We start from the raw sequence: 23,435 nt of genomic DNA on the forward strand, positions 1-23,435 counted from the left end.
GTAACCTGGGAGCAAAGATTCAAGTTGCCTGGAATCTATATTTTGATTAGCAGCAGTTACAAGTGGATTTGTAAAGGCAAAAAAAAAAAAAAAAAAAGAGGGACAGAGAGTGGGATGGTACAAAAACGTCTGTTAGTAACAAATGATTTTGGGAGTGAGAGATCAAGGCAACAAAGTATCTAGAGTCATAACCACAACTATACCTACCTTTCTTATTTATTTACAGAAATAACATTGACTATGGATTGGATATACATCATTAAGGTTTACAGCTTAAGTTATAGTGTTCAGTGTCGCATTATTAGTTATATTGATAGCTACTTGTGGCAATTGTGAATAGCTTCAAGAGATGAATACACAGTTTAAAGTGGGGAAAAAGACATAAGTGTGTGTGTATTTTTGTTTTGTTTTGTTTTGTTTTGAGATAGAGTCTCACTCTGTCGCCCAGGCTGGAGTGCACTGGCATGATCTCAGGTCACTGCAACCTTCGCCTCCCAGGTTCAAGCAGTTCTCTGCCTCAGACTCCCAAGTAGCTGGGATTACAGGCACCCACCACCATGCCTGGCTAATTTTTGCATTTTTAGTAGAGACAGGGTTTCACCATGTTGGCCAGGCTGGTCTTGAACTCCTGACCTCGTGATCCACCTGCCTCAGCCTCCCAAAGTGCTGGGATTACAGGTGTTAGCCACCACACCCAGCCTGGGCTCTCATTTTAATGTCTCTCTGAGTTTGACAACTAAAATGACTTGTATTCCTCAGAGAAAAATCTTTTTGTTTTCCAAATCTTAAGACCTAGATTCAGAATTTGGAGCTGCAGATTTAGGCTCTGGATGGGTGGAGTAGAAGCAGGTATTACCTGCATATCTGTGGACATTTTAGCAAGAGGAGATAGAAGTGGAGATTCTCATGTCTACATGTCTACTCACTGCACACATATTACTCTGATTCGGTTTCTGAGCTCCATGTTCTGTGAGTCAGTTTCAGGTCTGAAGATACAAGAGTCATGGAAAGAGGTAAAATGGTTTGCTGCCTCTTGCTGCCCTGTGAAGTTTATAGAAATCTGGCCTAGCTTCTCTAGAAGTGACTGTAGTGGCCTATAGATACCAAGTAGGCAGATACATAATTCTGCCTGCATATTTAGGAGACAGCACATACTGTGTAGCATAATTGTGAGGTGACTGGAAGCCTGAGAGGGAAAGTCCCCTCTAGAGTAAAGCTTGACTGGCACTTTATGTGTTTATATCATGTCTGGCAATTCTAGACAGTGTTTGGAATATATAATGAAAAGAAAAACTTTCTACAGCCCCAGAGAAACACAATGATAGAAGAGAAAGAAAACGATTTTATTACACAATTAAACTAGAATGTGAAGTGCATCATAGTCAATCTGCTTAAGAGACTGCAAAGATAGAAAGATGTTCATCATAATTAGTCCATAAGTAGAAAAATTTACACCATTCCATACATAATTCATTCTAAATTTCACCTGGTAATTGAAAAGGCCTTCCATGTATGCTACACAGTTATATTCAATGCCAAAATAAACTTATCACATCTTAATGACAAGAGGCAGTTTTACCATTTGAAGCCTGGTGCCTGCCGAAGGTAGGCTTTCACTCTTCTACAAAAATGGTTGATTAGGATGCTATCATTTTGGCTATTTACATTTTAAAACAATGGCTCTCTACTCCCTGAGGCTGGGCTAGAGCACTCCTGCTTGCCCTCCCCTGGTCACCAGTGTCCTCTCTTGACTTCTACCATCTGCCACTGAGGCACAGCCCACAGCACAGGGCTTACAGCTGGCAGCTCACATCTTATGCGAACCCCAATTGCCACAGCAGCACTCCAGTGCCACATCAGAGAGGGAAGCCTGAGCTGCAGGAGAGCCTGCAAGCCTCCTGGGTAGAACTGCACCTTCACAATAAAGGGAATGGAAGAAGTGTTTCAGCCTCAGTGTCAATTTATAATGGTGACATGAAAAAATACTGCTGGATCTCCAATATGAGTCTGGGTAGAGATCACTCCAAGACTCATCCCTGTGACAGCCCACCTCATTCAAAGATACCATGGGATACTCATAAGGCTTCTAAAACAGATACCCAAAGCATTTGAGAGAAAAACGGCTCTCAAATGAGCAAGATTATATTGAGAGAAATAAAGAAGTTAAAAGCATCTTAAGAAAAACTCAAATTAGACACAAGATTTATCAAAATAGCCAGAAAATATTCCCTTAAAACAATTTCTCTCTAAGCATCCAGAGTGCACAGCTACTCTCAGCATAAGAAACACGAGCATTATAAAGAAAGTGGGCATATTTTCAGCAGAATTTCATAAAGTTTCTCTTTCATCTCTGCTGCTTTCTCATCTCCTAGACATTGAATGGGGGATCTATGTTGAAATACATCTGACAACTTCCACTAGCACTTTTTGATGAAAAATTGGAATCCCTCTCTGTTCATATAGTAGAACGTATTTGAGCTTGCAACATAGTTAACTAAAGAGCTATTATGGTTTTTGGATGGCCATGTCACCTGTGTTTGTCCTGTAATAGCAGCATTCCACGTTAGTGAAATACAAGACACTACAATTATGCTTACTTAGAGTTATCCCTATTAGATAAACAAACATTTCAGACTAATATCTACTGTAACAATTTTGTAGTAAATTTCTTGAACATTAGATATAAATATCTAAGTATACATAATTTTAATGTACTAGTCATGATTAATGTAAAAATTTTTTTAAATGTCTGTAACCCCTGGGCGCTATGGCTCATGCCTGTAATCCGAACACTTTGGAAGGCCGAGGCGGACGGATCATCTGAGATCGGGAGTTCAAGACTAGCCTGACCAACATGGTGGAATCCCATCTTTACTAAAAATACAAAAATTCACCCGGCATGGTGACTGGTGCCTGTAACCCCTTGAAAGGCAGCTACTTGAAAGGCAGAGGCAGGAGAATTGCTTGAACCTGGGAGGCAGAGGTTGTGGTGAGCTGAGATCGTGCCATTGCACTCCAGCCTGGGCAACAAGAGTAAAACTCCGTTGAAAAAACAAAACAAAACAAAACAGAAAAAGTCTGTTATCATAATTCAGTTAAAACACTTTATATTTCAAAAGTATAAATAACAATATTAAAATGCCTATTTGATTCATTATAAGTAAATTTTGTGGCCTTATATTCATACTATTGTAGAAAATACTTTTTTTTTTTTTTTTTTTTGAGGTGGAGTTTCGCTCTTTCACCCAGGCTGGAGTACAATGGCATGTTCTTGGCTCACCGCAACCCCCGCTTCCCGGGTTCAGACGATTCTCCTACCTCAGTCTCCCAAGTAGCTGGGACTACACGCACATGCCACCACACCTGGCTAATTTTTGTAGTTTTAGTAGAAATGGGGTTTTGCCATGTTGGCCAGGCTGGTCTCCAGCTCCTGACCTCGGGATCTGCCCACCTCAGCCTCCCAAAGTGCTGGAATTACAGGTGTGAGCCACCGTGCCTCGCTGAAAATACTTTTTAATGTATATAAACACAGGTTGTCTACAAACACTACACATAACTATGCTAATTGTTCTGAAGTAATAAACAGAAACCAAAGTACAACTAAAAACTTCACTGTTTATATACTGAACTTCAGTTTATATACTGAACTGCTTTCTTTTGGCAGTGTGAGTACTTCAGCCTGAAAATATTAGATAATTACCTTGGACAATCAGTTTTCTGTTAAAAAAAAACTACTCAGTATCTTTTAGTCTTTATCATTCTGTATTGCTAACTTTAATCCTATTTTTGTGCTCCACTTTTGTGTGTTTTTAAAATGTGCTTTGATCTAAACAAATCTGTGTCGACTTTAAAAGACTAAAAATGAACGGAAAAAAACTTTGGCAAAGCAAAAACAAAGCAATGGATCTGAAGTCCTAGGTAATGACAACTCTGAGTAAAAAAATAATGACAAAAGGTTTACTAAGCTGTTAATATAATGTATGTGTATTTCAAAATAATAAAGATAAGTGTACACATCATCTAAATGCTTTAAGATGCTAAATGCTTATTTCAAGGTAGAAGAATAAAGCTTTTCATTTCTAATTTATATTTTTTTCTACAACAGCCAGATTTTCTGGATGTGTTCTTGAATTCTTGGACATCTGAATTTCAGTAGACATTGGATTCAGGCATCTAAGGAGTAGCCTTGGGCACACTTTGTGCACTTGAAAGAATGCTTATGGGGAAAAAAGCAGAAGAGAGAAATGTATTATTAAAATTCCATGGGTACACATGAATAAAGCAAGTTCTTAGAGACCTATGAAGAGACTGTAATTCTGACACAACAGTAGGAGACTATAACACCCCACAGAAACTATTAGGCAGATCCTTGAAACAGAAAATAAACAAAGATAACAGGACCTAAACTTGACACTTGACCAAATAGTCCTAATAGATATCTACAGAATTCTAAGTAAAAACAACATAATATATACATTATTCTAATCGCCATGTGAAACAAACTCTAACATTACCACACAATAGGTAATAAAACAATACTCAGCAAATACAAAAATCCCTGCATTATACCAACCACACACTGAGACAACAGATTGTTGAAAATATAATTCAACTACAAAGAAAGCCACTTGAAAACATACAACTGTATGAAAATTAACCTGCATTTAAATGACTTTTGGGCAAATAATGAAATTAAGGCAGAAATCAAATTGTTGTTTGAAACAACTAAGAATAAAGATACAACATACCAGAATCACTGCAACACAGCTAAGGCAGTTAAGAAGGAAATTTATAGGCCGGGCGCGGTGGCTCAAGCCTGTAATCCCAGCACTTAGGGAGGCCGAGACGGGTGGATCACGAGGTCGGGAGATCGAGACCATCCTGGCTAACACAGTGAAACCCCGTCTCTACTAAAAATACAAAAAACTAGCCGGGCGAGGTGGCGGCGCCTGTAGTCCCAGCTACTCCGGAGGCTGAGGCAGGAGAATGGCGTGAACCCGGGAGGCGGAGCTTGCAGTGAGCTGAGATCCGGCCACTGCACTCCAGCCTGGGCTACAGAGCAAGACTGCGTCTCAAAAAAAAAAAAAAAAAAAAAAAAAAAGAAGGAAATTTATAACACTAAATACTCACATCAAAATGTTAGAAAGATCTGAATTTACTGACCTAATATCACAAAATAAAGTATGAGAAGCAAGAGCAAACCAACTCTAAGCTAGCAGAACGCAAAAAATAACCAAAAGTGGCTCTGAACTGAAGGAGACTTAGACATGTAAAACTATACAAAAGATCAAGAAATCCAGGAGTTAAATCTTTGAAAAAAAATTGATAAGATAAACTACTGGCTAGATTAATGAAGAAAGAAGAACCAAATAAACACAATTAGAAATGACAAAGGGACATTACTACTGACCCCACAAAAATACAAATAACTATTGAAGTCTACTATGAACATCTCTATGCACACAAACAAGAAAATCTAATAGTAATAAGTAAATTCCTAGACAAATACATCCTGCCAAGACTGAACACAAATATATCCTGCCAAGACTCAACACAAAAGAAAACGAAGCCCTGAACAGGCCAATAACAAACTCCAAAATTGGGTTAGTAATATATAGCCTACCATCCAAAAAATGCTGCGCACGAGAGAAATTTGCAGCTAAAATCTGTAAGAGGTACAAAGAGGAGCTGGTACCATTTCTGCTAAAAGTATTCCAAAAAAAATGAGAAGGAAATCTTTCCCAACTCATTATATTAGAACAGAATCATTCTGATACTAAAACCTGGCAAGATAAAATGGAAAAAGAAAACTTCGGCTGGGCGCGGTGGCTCAAGCCTGTAATCCCAGCACTTTGGGAGGCCAAGACGGGTGGATCATGAGGTCAGGAGATCGAGACCATCCTGGCGAACACGGTGAAACCCCGTCTCTACTAAAAAATACAAAAAACTAGCCGGGCGAGGTGGCGGGCGCCTATAGTCCCAGCTACTCGGGAGGCTGAGGCAGGAGAATGGCGTAAACCCGGGAGGCGGAGCTTGCAGTGAGCTGAGATCCGGCCACTGCACTCCAGCCTGGGCGACAGAGCCAGACTCCGTCTCAAAAAAAAAAAAAAAAAAAAAAAGAAAACTTCAAGTAAGCCAGGCACAGTGGCTAACCAGGAGTGGTGGCTCACACCTGTAATCTCAGCTCTTTGGAGGCCAAGGCGGGCAGATCACCTGAGGTCAGGAGTTCAAGACCAACCTGACCAACATGGAGAAACCCCATCTCTACTAAAAATACAAATTATGTAAAAAAAAAAAATTATCTGGGTGTGGTGGCACATGCCTGTAATCCCAGCTACTTGAAAGGCTGAGGCAGGAGAATTGTTTGAACCCAGGAGGAGGAGGTTGTGGTGAGCCGAGATTGCACCATTGCACTCCAGCCTGGGCAACAAGAATGAAACTCTGTCTCAAAAAAAAGAAAGAAAACTTCAGGCCAATATCCTTCATAAACACTGATGTAAAAATTCTTAGCAAGGTTGGGCGCAGTGGCTCATACATGTAATCCCAGCACTTTGGGAGGCCGAGACAGGTAGATCACAAGGTCAGGAGTTCAAGACCAGCCTGGCCAACTTGGTGAAGCCCCGTCTCTACTAAAAAAAAAAAAAAAAAAAATTTGCCACTGCATTACAGCCTGCGTGACAGAGCGAGACTCCGTCTAAAAAAAAAAAATTAAGTGGGCGCAGTGGCAGTTGCCTGCAATCCCAGCTACTCGGGAGACTGAGTCAAGAGAATCGCTTGACCCCAGGAGGCAGAGGTTGCAGTGAGCCGAGACCGCACCACTGCACTCTGCCTAGGCAGCAGAGCCCTCTGTTTCAAAAAAAAAAAAAAAAAAAAAAAAACCTCAGCAAAATATTGGGTAATCAAATCCAACAGCCAACAGCACGTCAAAAAGCTAATCCACTATGATCAAGTAGGCTTTATCTCTGGGATGTAAGACTGGTTCATCATAAACAAATCAATGTGATTTATTACATAAACATAACAAAAGACAAAAACCACAAGATTATCTCAATAGATGCAAAAAAAAAACAAAAAAACACCAAACTTTCAACAAAATTTAACATCGTTTATGTCAAAGCCCTCAACCAATTAGGCATTGAAGGTACATACTTCAAAATAATGAATTATCTATGACAAACCCACAGCCAACATACTGAATGGACACAAGCTGGAAGCATTTCTCTTTAAAAAATGGCCCGAGACAAGACTGGATTAAGAAAATGTGGCACATATACACCATGGAATACTATGCAGCCGTAAAAAAGGATGAGTTTGTGTCCTTTGTAGGGACATGGATGCAGCTGGAAACCATCATTCTCAGCAAACTATCACAAGAACAGAAAACCAAACACCGCATGTTCTCACTCATAGGTGGGAACTGAACAATGAGATCACTTGGACTCGGGAAGGGGAACATCATACACTGGGGCCTATCATGGGGAGGGGGGAGCAGGGAGGGATTGCATTGGGAGTTATACCTGATGTAAATGACGAGTTGATGGGTGCAGCACGCCAACATGGCACAAGTATACATATGTAACAAACCTGCACGTTATCCACATGTACCCTAGAACTTAAAGTATAATAATTAAAAAAAAAAAAAAAAAAAGGAATGTCTTGTCTCACCACTCCTATTCAGCATAGAATTGGAAGTCCTAGCCACAGCAATCAGGTGAGAAAAAAAAAAAGGCATCCAAATGGGAGGAGAGGTTGTCAAGCAATCTTTGTTTGCAGACAATATGATTCTGTATCTAGAAAAGACTATAGTTGTGACAGAAAAGCTCTTTAAACTGACAAACAACTGCAGAAAAGTTTCAGGATACAAAATAAATGTACAAAAATCAGTAGCATCCATGTACATCAACAATATCCAAGCTAAAAGCCAAATCAAAAACAAAATCTCATTCACAACTGCCACAGAAAAATAATTATCTAGAAATACAGCTAACCAGAGAGATGAAAGATCTCTATGACAAAAATAAAAAAATAAAACAAAACAAATTGTTTAAATAAGTCAGAGATGAAAAACAAATGGAAAATCATTTTATGCTCACGGATAGAAAAGATCAATATCATTAAAATGGGCATACTGCCCAAAGAAATCTACAGATCTAATACTATTCCTATCAAACTACCAAAAATATTCTTAACAGAACCAAAATAATCCATTTTAAAATTCATATGGAACAAAAAAAAGAGCCCAAATAGCCAAGGCAATCCTACACAAAAGGAACAGAGCTGGAGGCCTTACATTACCAAACATTAAACCACAGGGCTACAGTAAAAAAAGCAGTATGGTACTGGTACAAAAACAGGCTCAGAGACCAAAACAACAGATTAAAGAGCCCCAAAATTATTCTGTACACCTACAACCATCTGATCTTTGACAAAGCTGACAAGAGGAATTTGAGAAAAATTCCTTATTTAATAAATTTTGCTGGAATAACTAGCTAGCACTATGTAGAAGATTGAAACTAGACCCCTCTCTTACACCATATATAAAAATCAACTCAAGATTGATTAGGCCAGGCACCGTGGCTCACGCCTATAATCTCAGCACTTTGGGAAGCCAAGGCGGGCAGATCGGCTGAGGTCAGGAGTTCGAGACCAGCCTGGCCAATATGGTGAAACTCCATCTCTACTAAAAATACAAAAATTAGCCGGGCGTGGTGGTGGGCACCTATAATCCCAGCTACTCAGGAGGCTGAGGCAGGAGAATTGCTTGAACCTGGGAGGTGGAGATTGCAGGGAGGTGGAGGTTGCAGAGAGCCGAGATCGTGCCACCACACTGCAGTCTGGCAACAGAGCAAGACTCCATCTCGGCAAAAAACAAAAAGAAAAGGTAAGCAAAAGACATCAACAGATACTTTTCAAAAAAAGACATACATGTGGTTAACAAGCACATAAAAAAGTGCTCATCACTAATCATTAGAGAAATGCAAACAAAAACCACAATGAGGCATCATCTCATACAAATCTGAATGGCTATTATTCAAAACTCAAAAAAAATCACAGATGCTGGTAAGGTTGCAAAGGGAATGTTTATACACTGCTAGTGGGAGTGAGAATTAGTTCAACCATCGTGAAAAGCAATGTAGTGATGTCTCATAAAAGTAAAAACAAATTACCATTTGACCCAGCAACCTCATAATTGGGTATATACCCAAAGAAATATAAATTATTCCATCATAACACATGCACATGCATGTTCATTGCAGCACTATTCACAAGAGCAAAGACATGAAATCAACCTAAATGCCTGTCCATGGTAGACTGGATAAAGAAAATATGGTATGGGCAGGTATGGTGGCTCATGCCTCTAATCCAACACTTCGGGAAGTCAAAGCAGGTAGACTGCCAGAGCTCAGGAGTTTGAGAGCAGCCTGAGCAACATGGCAAAACCTCACGTCTACAAAAAATAGAAAAAGAAAAAATTAGTGGGTGTGGTGGCATGTGACTGAAGTCCCAGATACCTAGGGGGCTGAGGTAGGAGGACTGCTTGAGCTCAGGAGATTGAGGTTTCATTGAGCCTAGATCACACCACTCCACTTCAGCCTGGGTGAAAGAGTAAGACCCTTTCTTCAAATATAAATAAAATAAAAGATTCAATAAAAACAAAATATGGTACACAAGCATCATGGAATACTGTGTGGCCGAAGGAAGGAAGGAAGGAAGGAAGGAAGGAAGGAAGAAAATCATATCCTTTGTAGCAACATGAATGGAGCTAGAGACCAGTATTCTTAGAAAACTAATGTAGAGACAGTAATCCCAGCACTTTGGGAGGCCGAGGTGGGTGGATCACCTCAGGTCAGGAATTCGAGACCAGCCTGGCCAATATGGTGAAACCCCGTCTCTACAAAAATATAAAAATTAGCTGGTTGTGGTGGCAGTCGCATGTAATCCTAGCTACTTGGGAGGCTGAGGCAGGAGAATCGCTTGAAACCAGGGAGGTGGAGGTTGCAGTGAGCCGAGATTGTGCCACTGCACTCTAGCCTGGGAGACAGAGCAAGACTCTGTCTCAAAAAACAATAATAATAAATTCATGTTACCATTTATAAGAGCTAAATAATAAGAATGCATAGACACAAAGAGAACAATAAATACTGAGGTCTAGTTCATGGTGGATGATGGGAGGACAAAAAATCAGAAAAAAATACCTGTTTGGTGCAATTTTTAGTATCTCAGTGACAATATAATCTGCACACCAAACCCCCATGACACAATTTTAGCTATATAACAAACCTACATGTGTACTCAGGAACAAAAAATAAAAGTTAGAAGGAAAAAAAATCCATGAGTTTGAGAGAGTGCAACGTAGGAGGTAGGACTGGTTTGTACTACAGCTCGCGGCCCAGTTGTGACTCTACTCTAATTTATTTCTGCATTCATGCAGGCAGATGAGATTATGGACAGGTGGTCCAGAACCCTAGGCTGGTGGAGAAAACAGGTTGCTGCTGCAGATTCAGTGTCTGGGGGTGAGGATATGCCATGAGACTTGTAGACATTTGTGGGTTTTTGGCAAAAAAAATTAGGATCAAAAATGCTGTGGTGAAATTCCTGAGGGTGGTGTCTAGCCCCGGGAGTGGTGTAGACACCTCAATGTCTAGTGGGTGTGTTTGTGAGTGGGTAGAAATCCTGTGCTGACAGCTGTGGAAGAAGGGAATCTGCTATCAGAGCTTCTTTCCTTTAAGTTTTCAGTCCTCTCTCACCCTGGGAGGAGACCTAGAATCATAAAACAATGGGCACTGTGACAGAAAAGCAGAGCCTCCCAGAGTTTCATTCCAGGCCAGGCCTCTGTGGTATCTTTCTTCTGGCACCAAATCTGTAGAGTTTGCTGAACACCAAGATTCTCCAGCATCAACTCATTGTCTAAAATTTGCATTCTGACACCACCCATTCAGCACAGACCCTGATTCAGGACTCAGTCGCACAGTATTCTCCTTACTGCAGATGTCAGTAACAAACCCAGTGAACCCATCTACGCTCCTGAGCTACTGTTTAAAAATCGGGGACTCCCACAACCTCCCTCAAGTTCAATGATTTGATAGAGCCACTAACAGAACAAGCAAAACAACATAGTTATGTTGACCAGTTAATTATAAAAGATACAACTCAGAAAAAGCAAAATGGAATAAATGTATAGGACAAAAAAAAAAAAAAAAAGGTTGGGAAAGATGAAGCACATAGGTAATCCAGGTAAACAGCTATGATTAATAAAATTCTCCATCCTTTGTGTGCTCCAGGAACAGTTTATGGAAAGAAACACTTTTTCCATTATAACTTAGATGGTGCCCTTTTTTTACCAATCACATAGCCAGATACAGACTCTGCACATTTTCTTCTTTTACTCATATAAAAATCAGCTAAATTTGCCCAGGCATGGTGGCTTATGCCTGCAATCCCAGCACTTTGGGAGGCCGAGGTGGGTGGATCACCTGAGGTCAGGAGTTCAAAACCAGCCTGGCCAACATGGTGAAACCCCGTCTCTACAAAAATGCAAAACATTTAGCCAGAGATGATGGCTGGTGCCTGTAATCCCAGCTATTCAGGAGGCTGAGGCAGAAGAATCACTTGAACGCAGGAATCAGAGGTTGCAGTGAGCCAAGATCATGCCATTGCACTCCAGCCTGGGCGACAGAGTGAGACTCCATCTCAAAAGATCTAAACTCTAGTTATTTCATCCTCAATTTGCCATTTCCCTCACACCTTCTTTTTAATCTGTTTGCTCCTCCTTATGAAAGAAAGTCCTTGTCTGCCTAAGCTTTGCAATCCTTAAAGATATTGTTAGTACTGTTAGTACTTCCTCCTGTTGCAATACTCCTTTGGAATTTCTTTTTTTTAATATAAATCTAACTTTGTTTATATTTCACAAAGTCTAGAAACTATCTCATAACAATAACAACTTCATCTTCAGCAAGACCGTCTGAGACCCCTTCTATTGTAACCTTAACTGCCTATGGATCCCCAGCTTTCCAGGGCTCTGTAACTTCTCTCAGGATAAAGGCTTCTTTCATGGCTGGGACATCTGCAGGGGCGGCTCCCCAGAAAGAATTAACTGGGCCTTTAATAACCTTTTTTTGCAGGCTCAATATTAGCCTTAGCTTAGAGTCACTGGGCTCAAGTTTTAATTTCTATGACAGAGTTACTCACTTGGTTTTTTTATTTCACTATTTCTCTACCCACTTAGAGAATCCAGGGGGCAGAAATTATTTCTGTGTTTTTTTTTTTATCAGCATCTGATTGGCTTAACAGCAATGTGTCTCTAAGAAATAGAAGCTGAGTTGGGTGAAGACAATTTTAATGTCTTCGAAAAAGAAGTACAACAGGAGACTCCTCTCAGCCCTGGGGCAGCCACCTTCTTTCTTTCCTTTTTTTTTTTTTTTTTGAGACGGAGTCTCGCTCTGTCGCCCAGGCTGGAGTGCAGTGGCCGGATCTCAGCTCACTGCAAGCTCCGCCTTCCGGGTTTACGCCATTCTCCTGCCTCAGCCTCCCAAGTAGCTGGGACTACAGGCGCCCGCCACCTCGCTCGGCTAGTTTTTTGTATTTTTTAGTAGAGACGGGGTTTCACCGTGTTAGCGAGGATGGTCTCGATCTCCTGACCTCGCGATCCGCCCGTCTCGGCCTCCCAAAGTGCTGGGATTACAGGCTTGAGCCACCGCGCCCGGCCGACCACCTTCTTTCTTAAGAGGCTATACTCCATAACTCAGGTTGTGATATAAGGAAAAAAAAAAAGACCCAGTAGCTGATATTCACTAGACACTCTAACAGATATAGCTGTGGTGCATATCTTGGTTTATCACCAGAAAATACTTAAGCCCAGGACCAAGAACAAAACTACAGGGTAGGTGAAGACATCTCACCTCATAGTTTCCAAAGGGAAACTTTGACCCAAAAACATTCTGATAAGATCTCTGTGCCTATACAAGATAAAAGCAAAGAGGAACAATTTTTTTTTTTCACACTACAGCGTCAGGGAATTATACTTTGCTTTCTTCTCATGGAAAGTATTTACAAAAGAAAACAAATATTTTTAAAGTGCCATCCAATGCGTTGTCAAAAAATGATTAATTAAAACATGGTATAAAAAATGTAAATTGAAGGATGAATAATTGATAATGTGAATTAGGGAAAACTGGCATTCAGGAATGTCAGAAAAAACTGAAAATTTAGTATTTTATTATTTACTATTTTTGCAAGCCACAGTTAAGCTGAAGAAATGATGGGGGGGGCGGTGTTCGGTAAAACTTGAGACTCTGCTTGGGACACGTGTAAAAAATGCAGCGGAAAAGGCCAGGCGCGGCTCACGCCTGTAATCTCAGCACTTTGAGAGGCCAAGGCAGGCGGATCACCTGAGGTTAGGACTTCAAGACCAGTCTAGCCCACATGAAACCTCGTCTCTACTAAAAATACAATAATTAGCCAGGCATGGTGGCGGGTTCCTGTAATCCCAGCTACTCCGGAGGATGAGACAGGGGAAAAGCTTGAACCTGGGAGGCGGAGGTTGCAATGAGCAGAAATCTCACGCCTGCACTCCAGCCTAGGCGACAGAGTGAAACTCTTTCTCAAAAAAAAAAAAAAAAAAAAAAAGGGAAAAAAAATCAGCGGAAAATTAGTCTCCTGTGGCTTGTGAAAATAATTAAGTGGCAGGCAACAAGACTGAGGTGGCTCTAGTCCCTGGATTTCTACTTTAAAGAAATTTAACTCAAATACATGTTTTGTTTTGTTTTTTGAGATGGAGTTTCGCTCTTGTTGCCCAGGCTGGAGTGCAATGGCGCAATCTCGGCTCACTGCACCATCCACCTCCTGGGTTCAAGCGATTCTCCTGCCTCAGCCTTCCGAGTAGCTGGGATTACAGGCATGCACTACCATGCCCGACTAATTTTGTATTTTTAGTAGAGACGGGTTTTCTCCATGTTGGTAAGGCTGGTCTCCAACTCCCGACCTCAGGTGATCCGCCTGCCTGGGCTTCCCAAAGCGCTGGGATTACAGGAGAGAGCCACTGCGCCTGGCCTCAAATGCGTGTTTTTTTTTTGTTTTTTTTTTTTGTTTTTTTTTTTTTTTGTTTTTTTTTTTTGAGACGGAGTCTGGCTCTGCCGCCCAGGCTGGAGTGCAGTGGCCAGATCTCAGCTCACTGCAAGCTCCGCCTCCCGGGTTCACGCCATTCTCCTGCCTCAGCCTTCCGAGTAGCTGGGACTACAGGCGCCCGCCACCTCGCCCGGCTAGTTTTTTGTATTTTTTAGTAGAGACGAGGTTTCACCGGGTTAGCCAGGATGGTCTCGATCTCCTGACCTTGTGATCCGCCCGTCTCGGCCTCCCAAAGTGCTGGGATTACAGGCTTGAGCCACCGCGCCCGCGTGTTTTTATAAATTACTAAATTGGGGGAAACAAAACTGAGGCTTAGCCAATTATAAACTACCAATTAACCTCTGGTTACATAACAAGGAAATGTCCACCTTGATCGCACAAATTACGAAACTATGCAACTGTACCTAACCAATTATTGAATTTGATTTTCTTTATCGCACCTTATAAAAGTTTTTTCTTCAAGTCCCTGCTATGGACGACAAATGACAAACATAGCTGGGTACTCTACAATTTTTTTTTTTTTTTTTTTTTTTGAGACGGAGTCTCGCTCTGTCGCCAGGCTGGAGTGCAGTGGTAGCATCTCGGCTCACTGCAACCTCTGACTTCCTGGTTCAAGCGATTCTCCTGCCTCAGCCTCCTGAGTAGCTGGGATTAAAGGCATGTGACACCACGCCCGGCTAATTTTTGTGTTTGTAGTAGAGACGGGGTTTCACCATATTGGCCAGAATGGTCTCGATCTCCTGACATCGTGATCCACCCGCCTCGGCCTCCCAAAGTGCTGGGATTACAAGCGTGAGCCACCACACCCGGATTTGTGAATCACTCTTTAATTAAATTCTTTAATGTTTTGCGGTGACTTCTGTACATTTTTAATAAGAGAAAAGAGAGACTCAGAACCCCACAGACCAAAGCTCTTCCCATTCACGAACCCCGCACCCCGGGTCAGGATTCTCCCCTGTCTACCCTCCCGTGGTCCCCGCACAATCTGGGGAGACGCGGCGCTGCTGATGCTGAGCTGCGGAGAGACGGCTCCAGGCCAGGGCAGTCACTGTGCAGGGAAGAGACAGGACGCCCGGGGTCCCGGCTGTCAGGGCAGCCGCCATCTTATGGCTGAGGGGGACTGAGGCCGAGCTAGCCAAGGAAAACTCGGGCGCAGATTGTGGAGCTGACTGCGAAGAGGCCCGAGTCCCGCCACAGCCACTTCCCACCGGTTCCCACTAGCCCCTTCCCCTCTCCCGGGATGTCGGACCCGGCACTCTCACCATTTCTAGGCTTCCAGGGGGACCTGGCGTCTTAGCTGGGGATCTCCCAACGCCTGCAGGTCACAGGGCCACAGAGGCTGGGCCTCTACGAGAAGAGGACACAGACCAGGTAAGACGAGACCTGCAGCTGTGACTGAAGCGAGAGACAAAGTCCCCGCCAAACCCGGAAGCCGCCCTGTCCGCTCCAGCTTCGTGTCTGATTGGACGGTTTCCAGCCCAGCGCCCCTGATTGGGTAACGTTTAAGGCCCCGCCCCTTTAGACCCTGAGTGACAGGAGATGTGATCTGATGCTAGACTGAATGAAGAGTGACAGCCTAAGATGCAGCCTTTTCAGGCAGGGCTTCCTCCCTGAGATAAGCCAGGCCCGACCCAGAGGTATTTGAATTTAACCTTGTGTGTAAGGTCATATGCGTTTATACATAATACATTATATGACCGAGCGCGGTGACTCACGCCTGTAGTCCCAGCTACTCGGGAGGCTGAGACAGGAGAATCGCTTGAACCCGGGAGGCAGAGGTTGCAGTGAGTCGAGATCGCGCCACTGCACTCCAGCCTGGGCGTCAGAGTGAGACTGTCTCAAAAAAATAAAGAAAAAAATATGCTATATGGTTATTCACGAAAAAAAAATAATAATAACAATTATTTTAAAATTTCAGCTTTCCTGACCTTCCTGGCTTCTGGTTTTTTGATCAGGCAGCCTGAGATTTTAAGAAGGAGATAATCATGGCCGGGTGCAGTGGCTGACACTTGTAATCCCAGCACTTTGGGAGGCCGAGGCCGGCAGATCACCTGAGATCAGGAGTTCGAGACCAGCCTGACCAATATGATGTACCTCTGCCTCTACTAAAAATACAAAAATCAGCCCGGTGTGGTGGCAGGTGCCTGTGATCCCAGCTACTTGGGAGACTGAGATAGGTGAACCCAGGAGGCGCAAGTTGCATTCAGCCGAGATCCTTTGAACTCCAGCCCAGGCAATAAGAGCAAAACTAAACTCCGTCAAAAAAAAAAAAAAAGAGGCAATCTTCTAAAATAGAATGTGAGCCAAATGTGAATTTTAAATTTTCTAGTAGCCAAACTTTAAAAAGAAGAAACAGGTCAAACTGACTGTAACCCAATATATCCAAAATATTACTATATAAGCAATGTGCAATTATTAATATAGCATGTATATAGTTGGAACTATATCATTGGAACCAAGTCTGGAATTTTTGGGGGGGGAATTTTTTTTGAGATGGAGTTTCGCTTTTGTTGCCCAGGCTGGCGTGCAATGGCACGAACTTGGTTCTCCGCCTCGTGGATTCAAGCAATTCTCCTGCCTCAGCCTCCTGAGTAGCTGGGATTACAGGCATCTGCCACCATGCCCAGCTAATTTTTGTATTTTTAGTAGAAATGGGGTTTCTCCGTGTTGGTCAGACTGGTCTGGAACTCCCTACCTCAGTTGATCCACCCGCTTCGGCCTCCCAAAGTGCTGGGATTACAGGCGTGAGCCACCGCACATGGGCTACTAAGTCTGTTTTTTGCCTTTCCAGCACATCACAGTGTAGACCGAGTCACATTCCAGGCACTCAGGAGCCACACATGAAGTGCGCCTCTGATGTTATGCAGGTGAAGGGCCTGAACAAATTTATTCTGCCAGTGTGAAGGAAGGACCTCTTCCTAACAACATCTCTCTTCAGTTTCGAGGATGGAAAAGATAGTGGCCGTAGAAAGAGCAGAGGGCAGCAGGAATAAATTAACCACAAGTAGCCCACCTTCCTTCCAGAGATCAGAAAGGGAACAAAGGATGATAGGTCTGGAGGAGAAGAAAACTCTAAGTCTTCGTATCTGTACATACTCTTGACTGGCAATGTTTATATATAGAGAAAATAGATTAAAAGCAAACACATTTTGCTATTTGGCCTTGAACGTAATCATTAGGCCTCCTGGATTCACGTGATTCACGTGCCTCAGCCTCCGGAATAGCTGGGATTACAGTCGTGTACCACCATACTCAGCTAAATTTTTTGTATTTTTAGTAGAGATGGGGTTTTGCCCTGTAAGCCAGGCTGGTCTTGAGCTCCTGGCCTCAAGTGATCCGCCCACCTCAGCCTCCCAAAGTGCTGGAATTACAGGCATAAGCCACTGTGCCTGGCTATGATATATTTTTACATTTATGGTTTAGGTGATGTGTCCTTCTTCTCTGCCAGGCCCCTGCCAAAATGTGGGATGCTGACATATCCCTGGACCTAGCACCTAGGTAATGTGACTCTTGTATTTCACATAGGCCCCACGTATTTTGAGTACTGTGACATATGACTAGACCAAACACCTAGAAGATGGGAGACACCTGTCTATGCCCTGTAAACAGGGTGTTAGCCCTACCATTCTCAAGAGCCTCATGACATATCTCTGTATTCATCACCTAGGAGATGTGACTCTCCTCTGCTGCCTGCATCCTGCCCGCTGGAAAGATTGTGACATAACATTTGACTCCGCAACAAGGGTGATGTGTTTTCTTTTCCTGGGTCCTGTTCACAGGGAGTCTTGTGACATATCACTGGGCACAGCACCCACGTGCTGTGACTCTGCTGCCTGTGCCCCCCTTTCAGAACAGGAATGTAACGTATCTCTGGCCAAGCACCCAGGTGACATGACTCTTCTTTCTAGTTTCTGCCGTGAGAAAAGATTGTGACATATCTCTGGCCTGGCACCGAAATGATGTGACTCTCTTGCTCACATACTCTATGCACAGGTGGGATTGTAAAATATATATATATTTTTAGCTCATAGGTGAGATAACTCTCATACCTCAAATCAACAAATAGGGGACATACTGTCTTTCAAAGCTAGGCTTAGGGAAATACATAAGATTCTGGGTCTCCTCCTTGTATGAAGGTCATAGTGGATTACCACTCTCGTATATCATATAAACCCTTGGTGGTACAGAGAGTGTCATGGCAGGGCCCAGCACACAGGTGACATTGCATTTCTTGTATACACACCGCATCACCTATTAGGATTGTCACCTGACACATGGACAGAGCCTACTGGTAAGGTCTTGAATCTCACACATGGATGCAGTCTACAATTGAAATTGTGATTGTCATAGTTGAACATCCGGCTGAACTTGAGATGGTGACTCATTTCTAACCTAGCTCCTCAACAGGTGAGAACTCTTTTATTTGGAACCAGCCAATTATAGAGATGTTGACTCTCATACCTGGGCTTAGAACCACAGGTACCATCATAGGTCCATACCATCATGAAGGTCACAGAGCGGTTTGCAACTCTCATTAATAGTGTAGAAAGCTCTCGACTGGTACTGAGAGTCTTAGCAGAGCCTAGCACACAGGTAAGACTGTGAGGCTCACATGCACACCCAGCCAATAGCAAAACTTGTCACCTTTCCATGTGAACACAGCCCACTGTTGAGGTCCCAAGTTTTCCTTGTGAAAACAGTCAAAAGTTGGAAAACTGGCTCATATGTGGATTTGGTTCAAAGGTGAGTTGGTGACGCCCAGACCTCTATCCAACACACCTGTGAGTCTGTGGCTCCAGTGAGCATTCACAGTCTGCACAAGAAATTGAGACTCTCACAAACAAATCAAGTGCACCATTGAGATTGTGACTCTTGTACTTAGACCCAACATACAGGAGCTGCTGACTCTCAAATTTAGAACTGAGACATGTGTGAAATTGTGAATCTAATTTCTAAACCATCCTGCAGGTGTGATTGTGACATATACCTCTGCTCAGTACTTGAGTAATTTGACTCTCCTTCCTGGGCCCGGTTCATAGTTGCAATTGTGACATATTGCTGAACCCAGCAAATAGGTGATGTGACTCCATACTCCTGCCTTGGTGCTGCCCACAGAGGGCATTGTGACATATTACTGGGCCTTGCATCCAAGCGATGTAAGTCTCTCCTTTTAACCAGCCAGTAGCAGAGAGTCTGTGTCTCTTTGCAAGGCTTTGGCAAACAGATGAGTTTCTGGGTCCTCTTTTTGTAAAGACCATGCAGAATTGGCATTCACTTGCATATTGTGTAAAACTCTTGGGTGGTACAGAGAGTGTCATCACAGAGCCCGACACACAGTTGAGGTTGTGTTTCTCATATGCACAACACATCATCCCTTAGGATTTGAATCCCCTCATACACACACACATATATACAGAGCTTACTGCTGAGGTTCTTAATCTCATAAGTGGATACGGTCTGCAGTTGAAATTGTGATTGTCATATGTTAATATCCAATCAGAGTTGAAATGACTAGATATTCACACATGGCTAAATGGCTATGAGCTTCCTGCAGCTCATAGGCAGGTAAGAAATCTCTTATCTAGACTCAGACAACTGGAGACACGTTGACTCTCACACCTGAGCTTAGGGCCACATGTATGATCATGGGTCCATACCAACATAAAGTTCTCAGACCAGATTGTAACTCTCTCTCTCTTTTTTTTTTTTTTTTTTTTTTTTTTGAGATGGAGTTTTGCTCTTGTTGCCCAGGCTGGAGTGCAATGGTGCAATCTCAGCTCACCACAACCTCCGCATCCTGGGTTCAAGTGATTCTCCTGCCTCATCCTCCTGAGTAGCTGGGATTACAGGCATGTGCCAACACACCCGGCTAATTTTGTATTTTTAGTAAAGACGGGGTTTCTCCATGTTGGTCAGGCTAGTCTTGAACTCACAAACTCAGGTGATCCACCTGCCTCAGCCTCCCAAAGTGCTGGGATTACAGGCTTGAGCTACCACGTCCGGCCAGCAACTCAACTCTTATGCATACAGTGTAAAGCCCTCAAGTAGGAGAGATTATGTCCTAACAGATCTTGGCACACAGGTGAGATTGTGACACTCACATGCAAACCCAGCTGACAGTAATGATTGTCATCCCTCCACATGAACACAACCCACTGTTGAGATTCTGAATCTCAAAACCAATAAAAGTTTCAAAAATTGAAAAATTGACTTTCATCCTTGAATCCAGGGTACAGATAAGCTGGTGGCTCTCAGACCAAGATTTGGCACCCCTGAGACTTGAGAGACTGTGAGTCACTAAGGAGACACAGTCGAAAAGATGGATGGAAGGTCTCGTGCACAGAGCAAGTCCACAGTTGAGACTGTGACTCCTGAACATATGTGCAACATAAAGGATGTGTTAAATCTCACACCTGGAACCTCGACATGTGCAGGATGGTTAATTTCATTTATGGACCTTCCTGCAGCTGTGATTGTGACGTACGCCTCTGTCCAGCACCTGAGTTTTTTGACTCTCCTGCCTGCTCAGCCCACAGATTGGATTGTGACACATCGCTGAACCCAGGACCTAGGTGATGTAAATTTATTCTCCTGCCTTGGCGCTCCCCACAGGAAGCACTGTGACATATTACTGCAGCTAACATAGGGGAACCATAACCAGGTTATGTAGCTCTCCTGCCTGTCCCTTCCCTACATGGGCCATTGTGATATATTGTTGAGTCTAACGCCCATGTCATGTAACTCTCTTGCCTAGGTCCTGCCTATCGGAAGTATTGTGACATATCTCTGTGCCCATCACACAGGTGATGCGACTCTCTTCCTGTGGGGTTCCTGTTTACAGGGAGTATTGAAGGAGATTGCTAGCCCCAGCACCTAGCTGATGTGGTTTTTCTCGTCTTTCTAGGTTGTGCTCATGGGGAAGATTATGACATATCGTTGGGTCCAACACCAAGGTGATGTTCCTCTTTTGCATTGGCCCTGCCCTCAAAAAGCATTGTGACATATTGCCAATCCCAACAGCAGATTGATGTGAGTCTTCTGCCTGGACCCCATTAACAAGGGGCATTGCGATGTACCTCTGGGCTCATGAACTATTTGATGTGACTCTTCTTTCTTGCCTAGGCTTTCTCCATAGAAGATATTGTGACATAACTCTGGGCCCAGCAGCTAAGTAACATGGCTTTTTTCTTCTGCTTGGACCATGCCCACAGAAGGGATAATGACTTATCACTAAGCCCAGCACACGTGATGCAATTTTTTTGCCTGGTCTTTGCCGACAGAAATCATTTTGACATATTTCTGAGTTCATCACCTAGTTGATGTGACTCTTCCTATTTTCAGACTTGTTCACAGTGGAGATTGTGATGTATTGCTGGGCCCAGCACATATGTGATGTGATTCTCTTCTCATGCCTGGGTGCTCCCCACTGGAGTGATTGTGACATATAGCTTGGCCCTGGCCCTAGTTTACGTGACTTTCTTCTTCTTCCTTAGCCCTGCTTACCTGGGGGCATTATAACATATCTGAGCCCATCACCTCAGTGATATGACTCTCTTGCCTAATCTTCTTCTCAGGGGTAGTGTTTTATGTTGTCAAACCCAGCAACTAGGTGATATGACTCTTCTCTGCTGCTTGGGCTCTGCCCAATAATAAATTGTGATGCATCACTGGGCGTATGTTTTGTAATGCTCCTCTCCTCCCTGGGCTGTACATACATTGCTATTGTGACATGTGTGGGTGCAATGTCTAGGTCAGTTGAGTTTCCTGCATGGGTCCTGCCCACAGGGGCATTATCACAATGTCACATATTGATACTCTCACCGATAAACAGAGCACACTTGCAGTTCAAAGTTGGAATTGTGATGGTCACATGCAAACATCCAGCCACAGTTGAGATGGTTATTCATTTCTAAACCTAGCTAATAGGCAGGGGAGAACTGTTCTATATAAACCCAGTTATTTGGAGAGATGTTGACTCATACCTGGGCTTAATTTCACAGGTACAGTCATTGCTCCATACCAGCATAAAGATCTCAGAGTGGAATGCCACTTTAATGTATATCATATAAATTCATCAAGTGATACAGAGATTGTGCTAACAAGACCCAGCACACAGGTGAAATTGTGACACACATAGTCACATGCAGATGACAGTAAAAACTGTTGTCCTTCCACATGACAGCCCTCAGTTGAGATTCTAAACCTCACACCCAGAAGAATTCACAAGTGGAATATTTGACTCTCACACATGGATTCTGTCCACAGGTGTGTTGATGACTCTTAAGACCAAGATAAACACACTTTAGAGGCTGCGACTCCACCAAGGGGACACAGTTTGCCAGAGGAATTGAGTCTCCCATGCAAGGGTCCAGTCTACGATTGAGACTGTGACTCACATACTTTTACCTGACATACAGATGTTGACTGTCATACCTAAATCCAGGACATTTGGGAGACTGTTAATCATATCTGTGGACTTTCTTGCAGGTGTAATTGTGGCATAAGATTCTGCCCAGCACCCAGGTGATTTCACTCTCCTGCTTGACCCAAGCCCACAGATGTGATTGTCACGTATCACTGGACCCAGCAGCTAGGTGATGAAATTATGTTTTTCTGCCTTGGTGCTGTCTGCAGTGGGGCTTTGTGATGTATCACTGAACCCAGTACCCAGGCTTTGAGACTCTTCTGCCTGTGCCCTGCCCAGATATGCCATTGTGGTATATTGCTGCATCCAACACTATGGTCATGTAACTCTCTTGCCTGGGCTCAGCCTACAGAGGGAATTGTGATATATCTCTGCACCTATTACTCAGGTGATATAAGTCTTTTCCTGCATGGTCTCTGTTCACCAGGGGGATTTTGACTGATTCATAGGCCCAGCACCTAGCTGATATGACTATTCTTTTTAGGTTCTGCCTGTAGGGGAGATTGTGACATATCACTGGGCTCAACATCAAGGTGATGTTTTTCTTCTGCTTTGGCCCTGCCCTTGAAAGGCATTGTGATGTATTGCTGAGCCCAGCACCAAGGTGATGTCCAGCTCTTGCCTGAATCCTGCCCACAAGGGGCAGTGTGACTTATTTCTGCTCTGGGACCGTCAACAATTTGATGTAACTTTACTCTTTTACCTGGGCTTTTAGCATAGGAGAGATTGTGATATATCTCTGAGCTCAGGACATAGATGACTGTCCTCTTCTGCCTGGGCCATGCCCACAAAAGGGAGAGTGACTTCTCACTGGGCTCAGCACACAGGTGACGTAATTCTTCTTCCTGGTCCCTGCTCACCGGGGTTATTATGACATATCTTTAGG

The 23,435-nt window shown here is 43.2% G+C and overlaps 1 protein-coding gene across 1 annotated transcript in view; it reads right to left on the reverse strand.

Annotated features, from left to right (window-relative positions):
• The window catches only part of LOC103234280 (zinc finger protein 257), a 190,295-nt gene that overhangs the window by 19,475 nt on the left and 147,385 nt on the right, over window positions 1-23,435 (reverse strand). Inside the window, exon 1 of the mRNA XM_007995996.3 lies at window positions 15,387-15,404. Within this exon, the coding sequence (XP_007994187.2) occupies window positions 15,387-15,389 (3 nt within the window). The 5' untranslated portion in view covers window positions 15,390-15,404. Of the gene's footprint in view, window positions 1-15,386 lie in introns of the transcript that reaches the window.

Source organism: Chlorocebus sabaeus, chromosome 6 (assembly GCF_047675955.1).
Source record: "Chlorocebus sabaeus isolate Y175 chromosome 6, mChlSab1.0.hap1, whole genome shotgun sequence".
In the NCBI taxonomy this organism is placed as follows: Eukaryota; Metazoa; Chordata; class Mammalia; order Primates; family Cercopithecidae; genus Chlorocebus; species Chlorocebus sabaeus.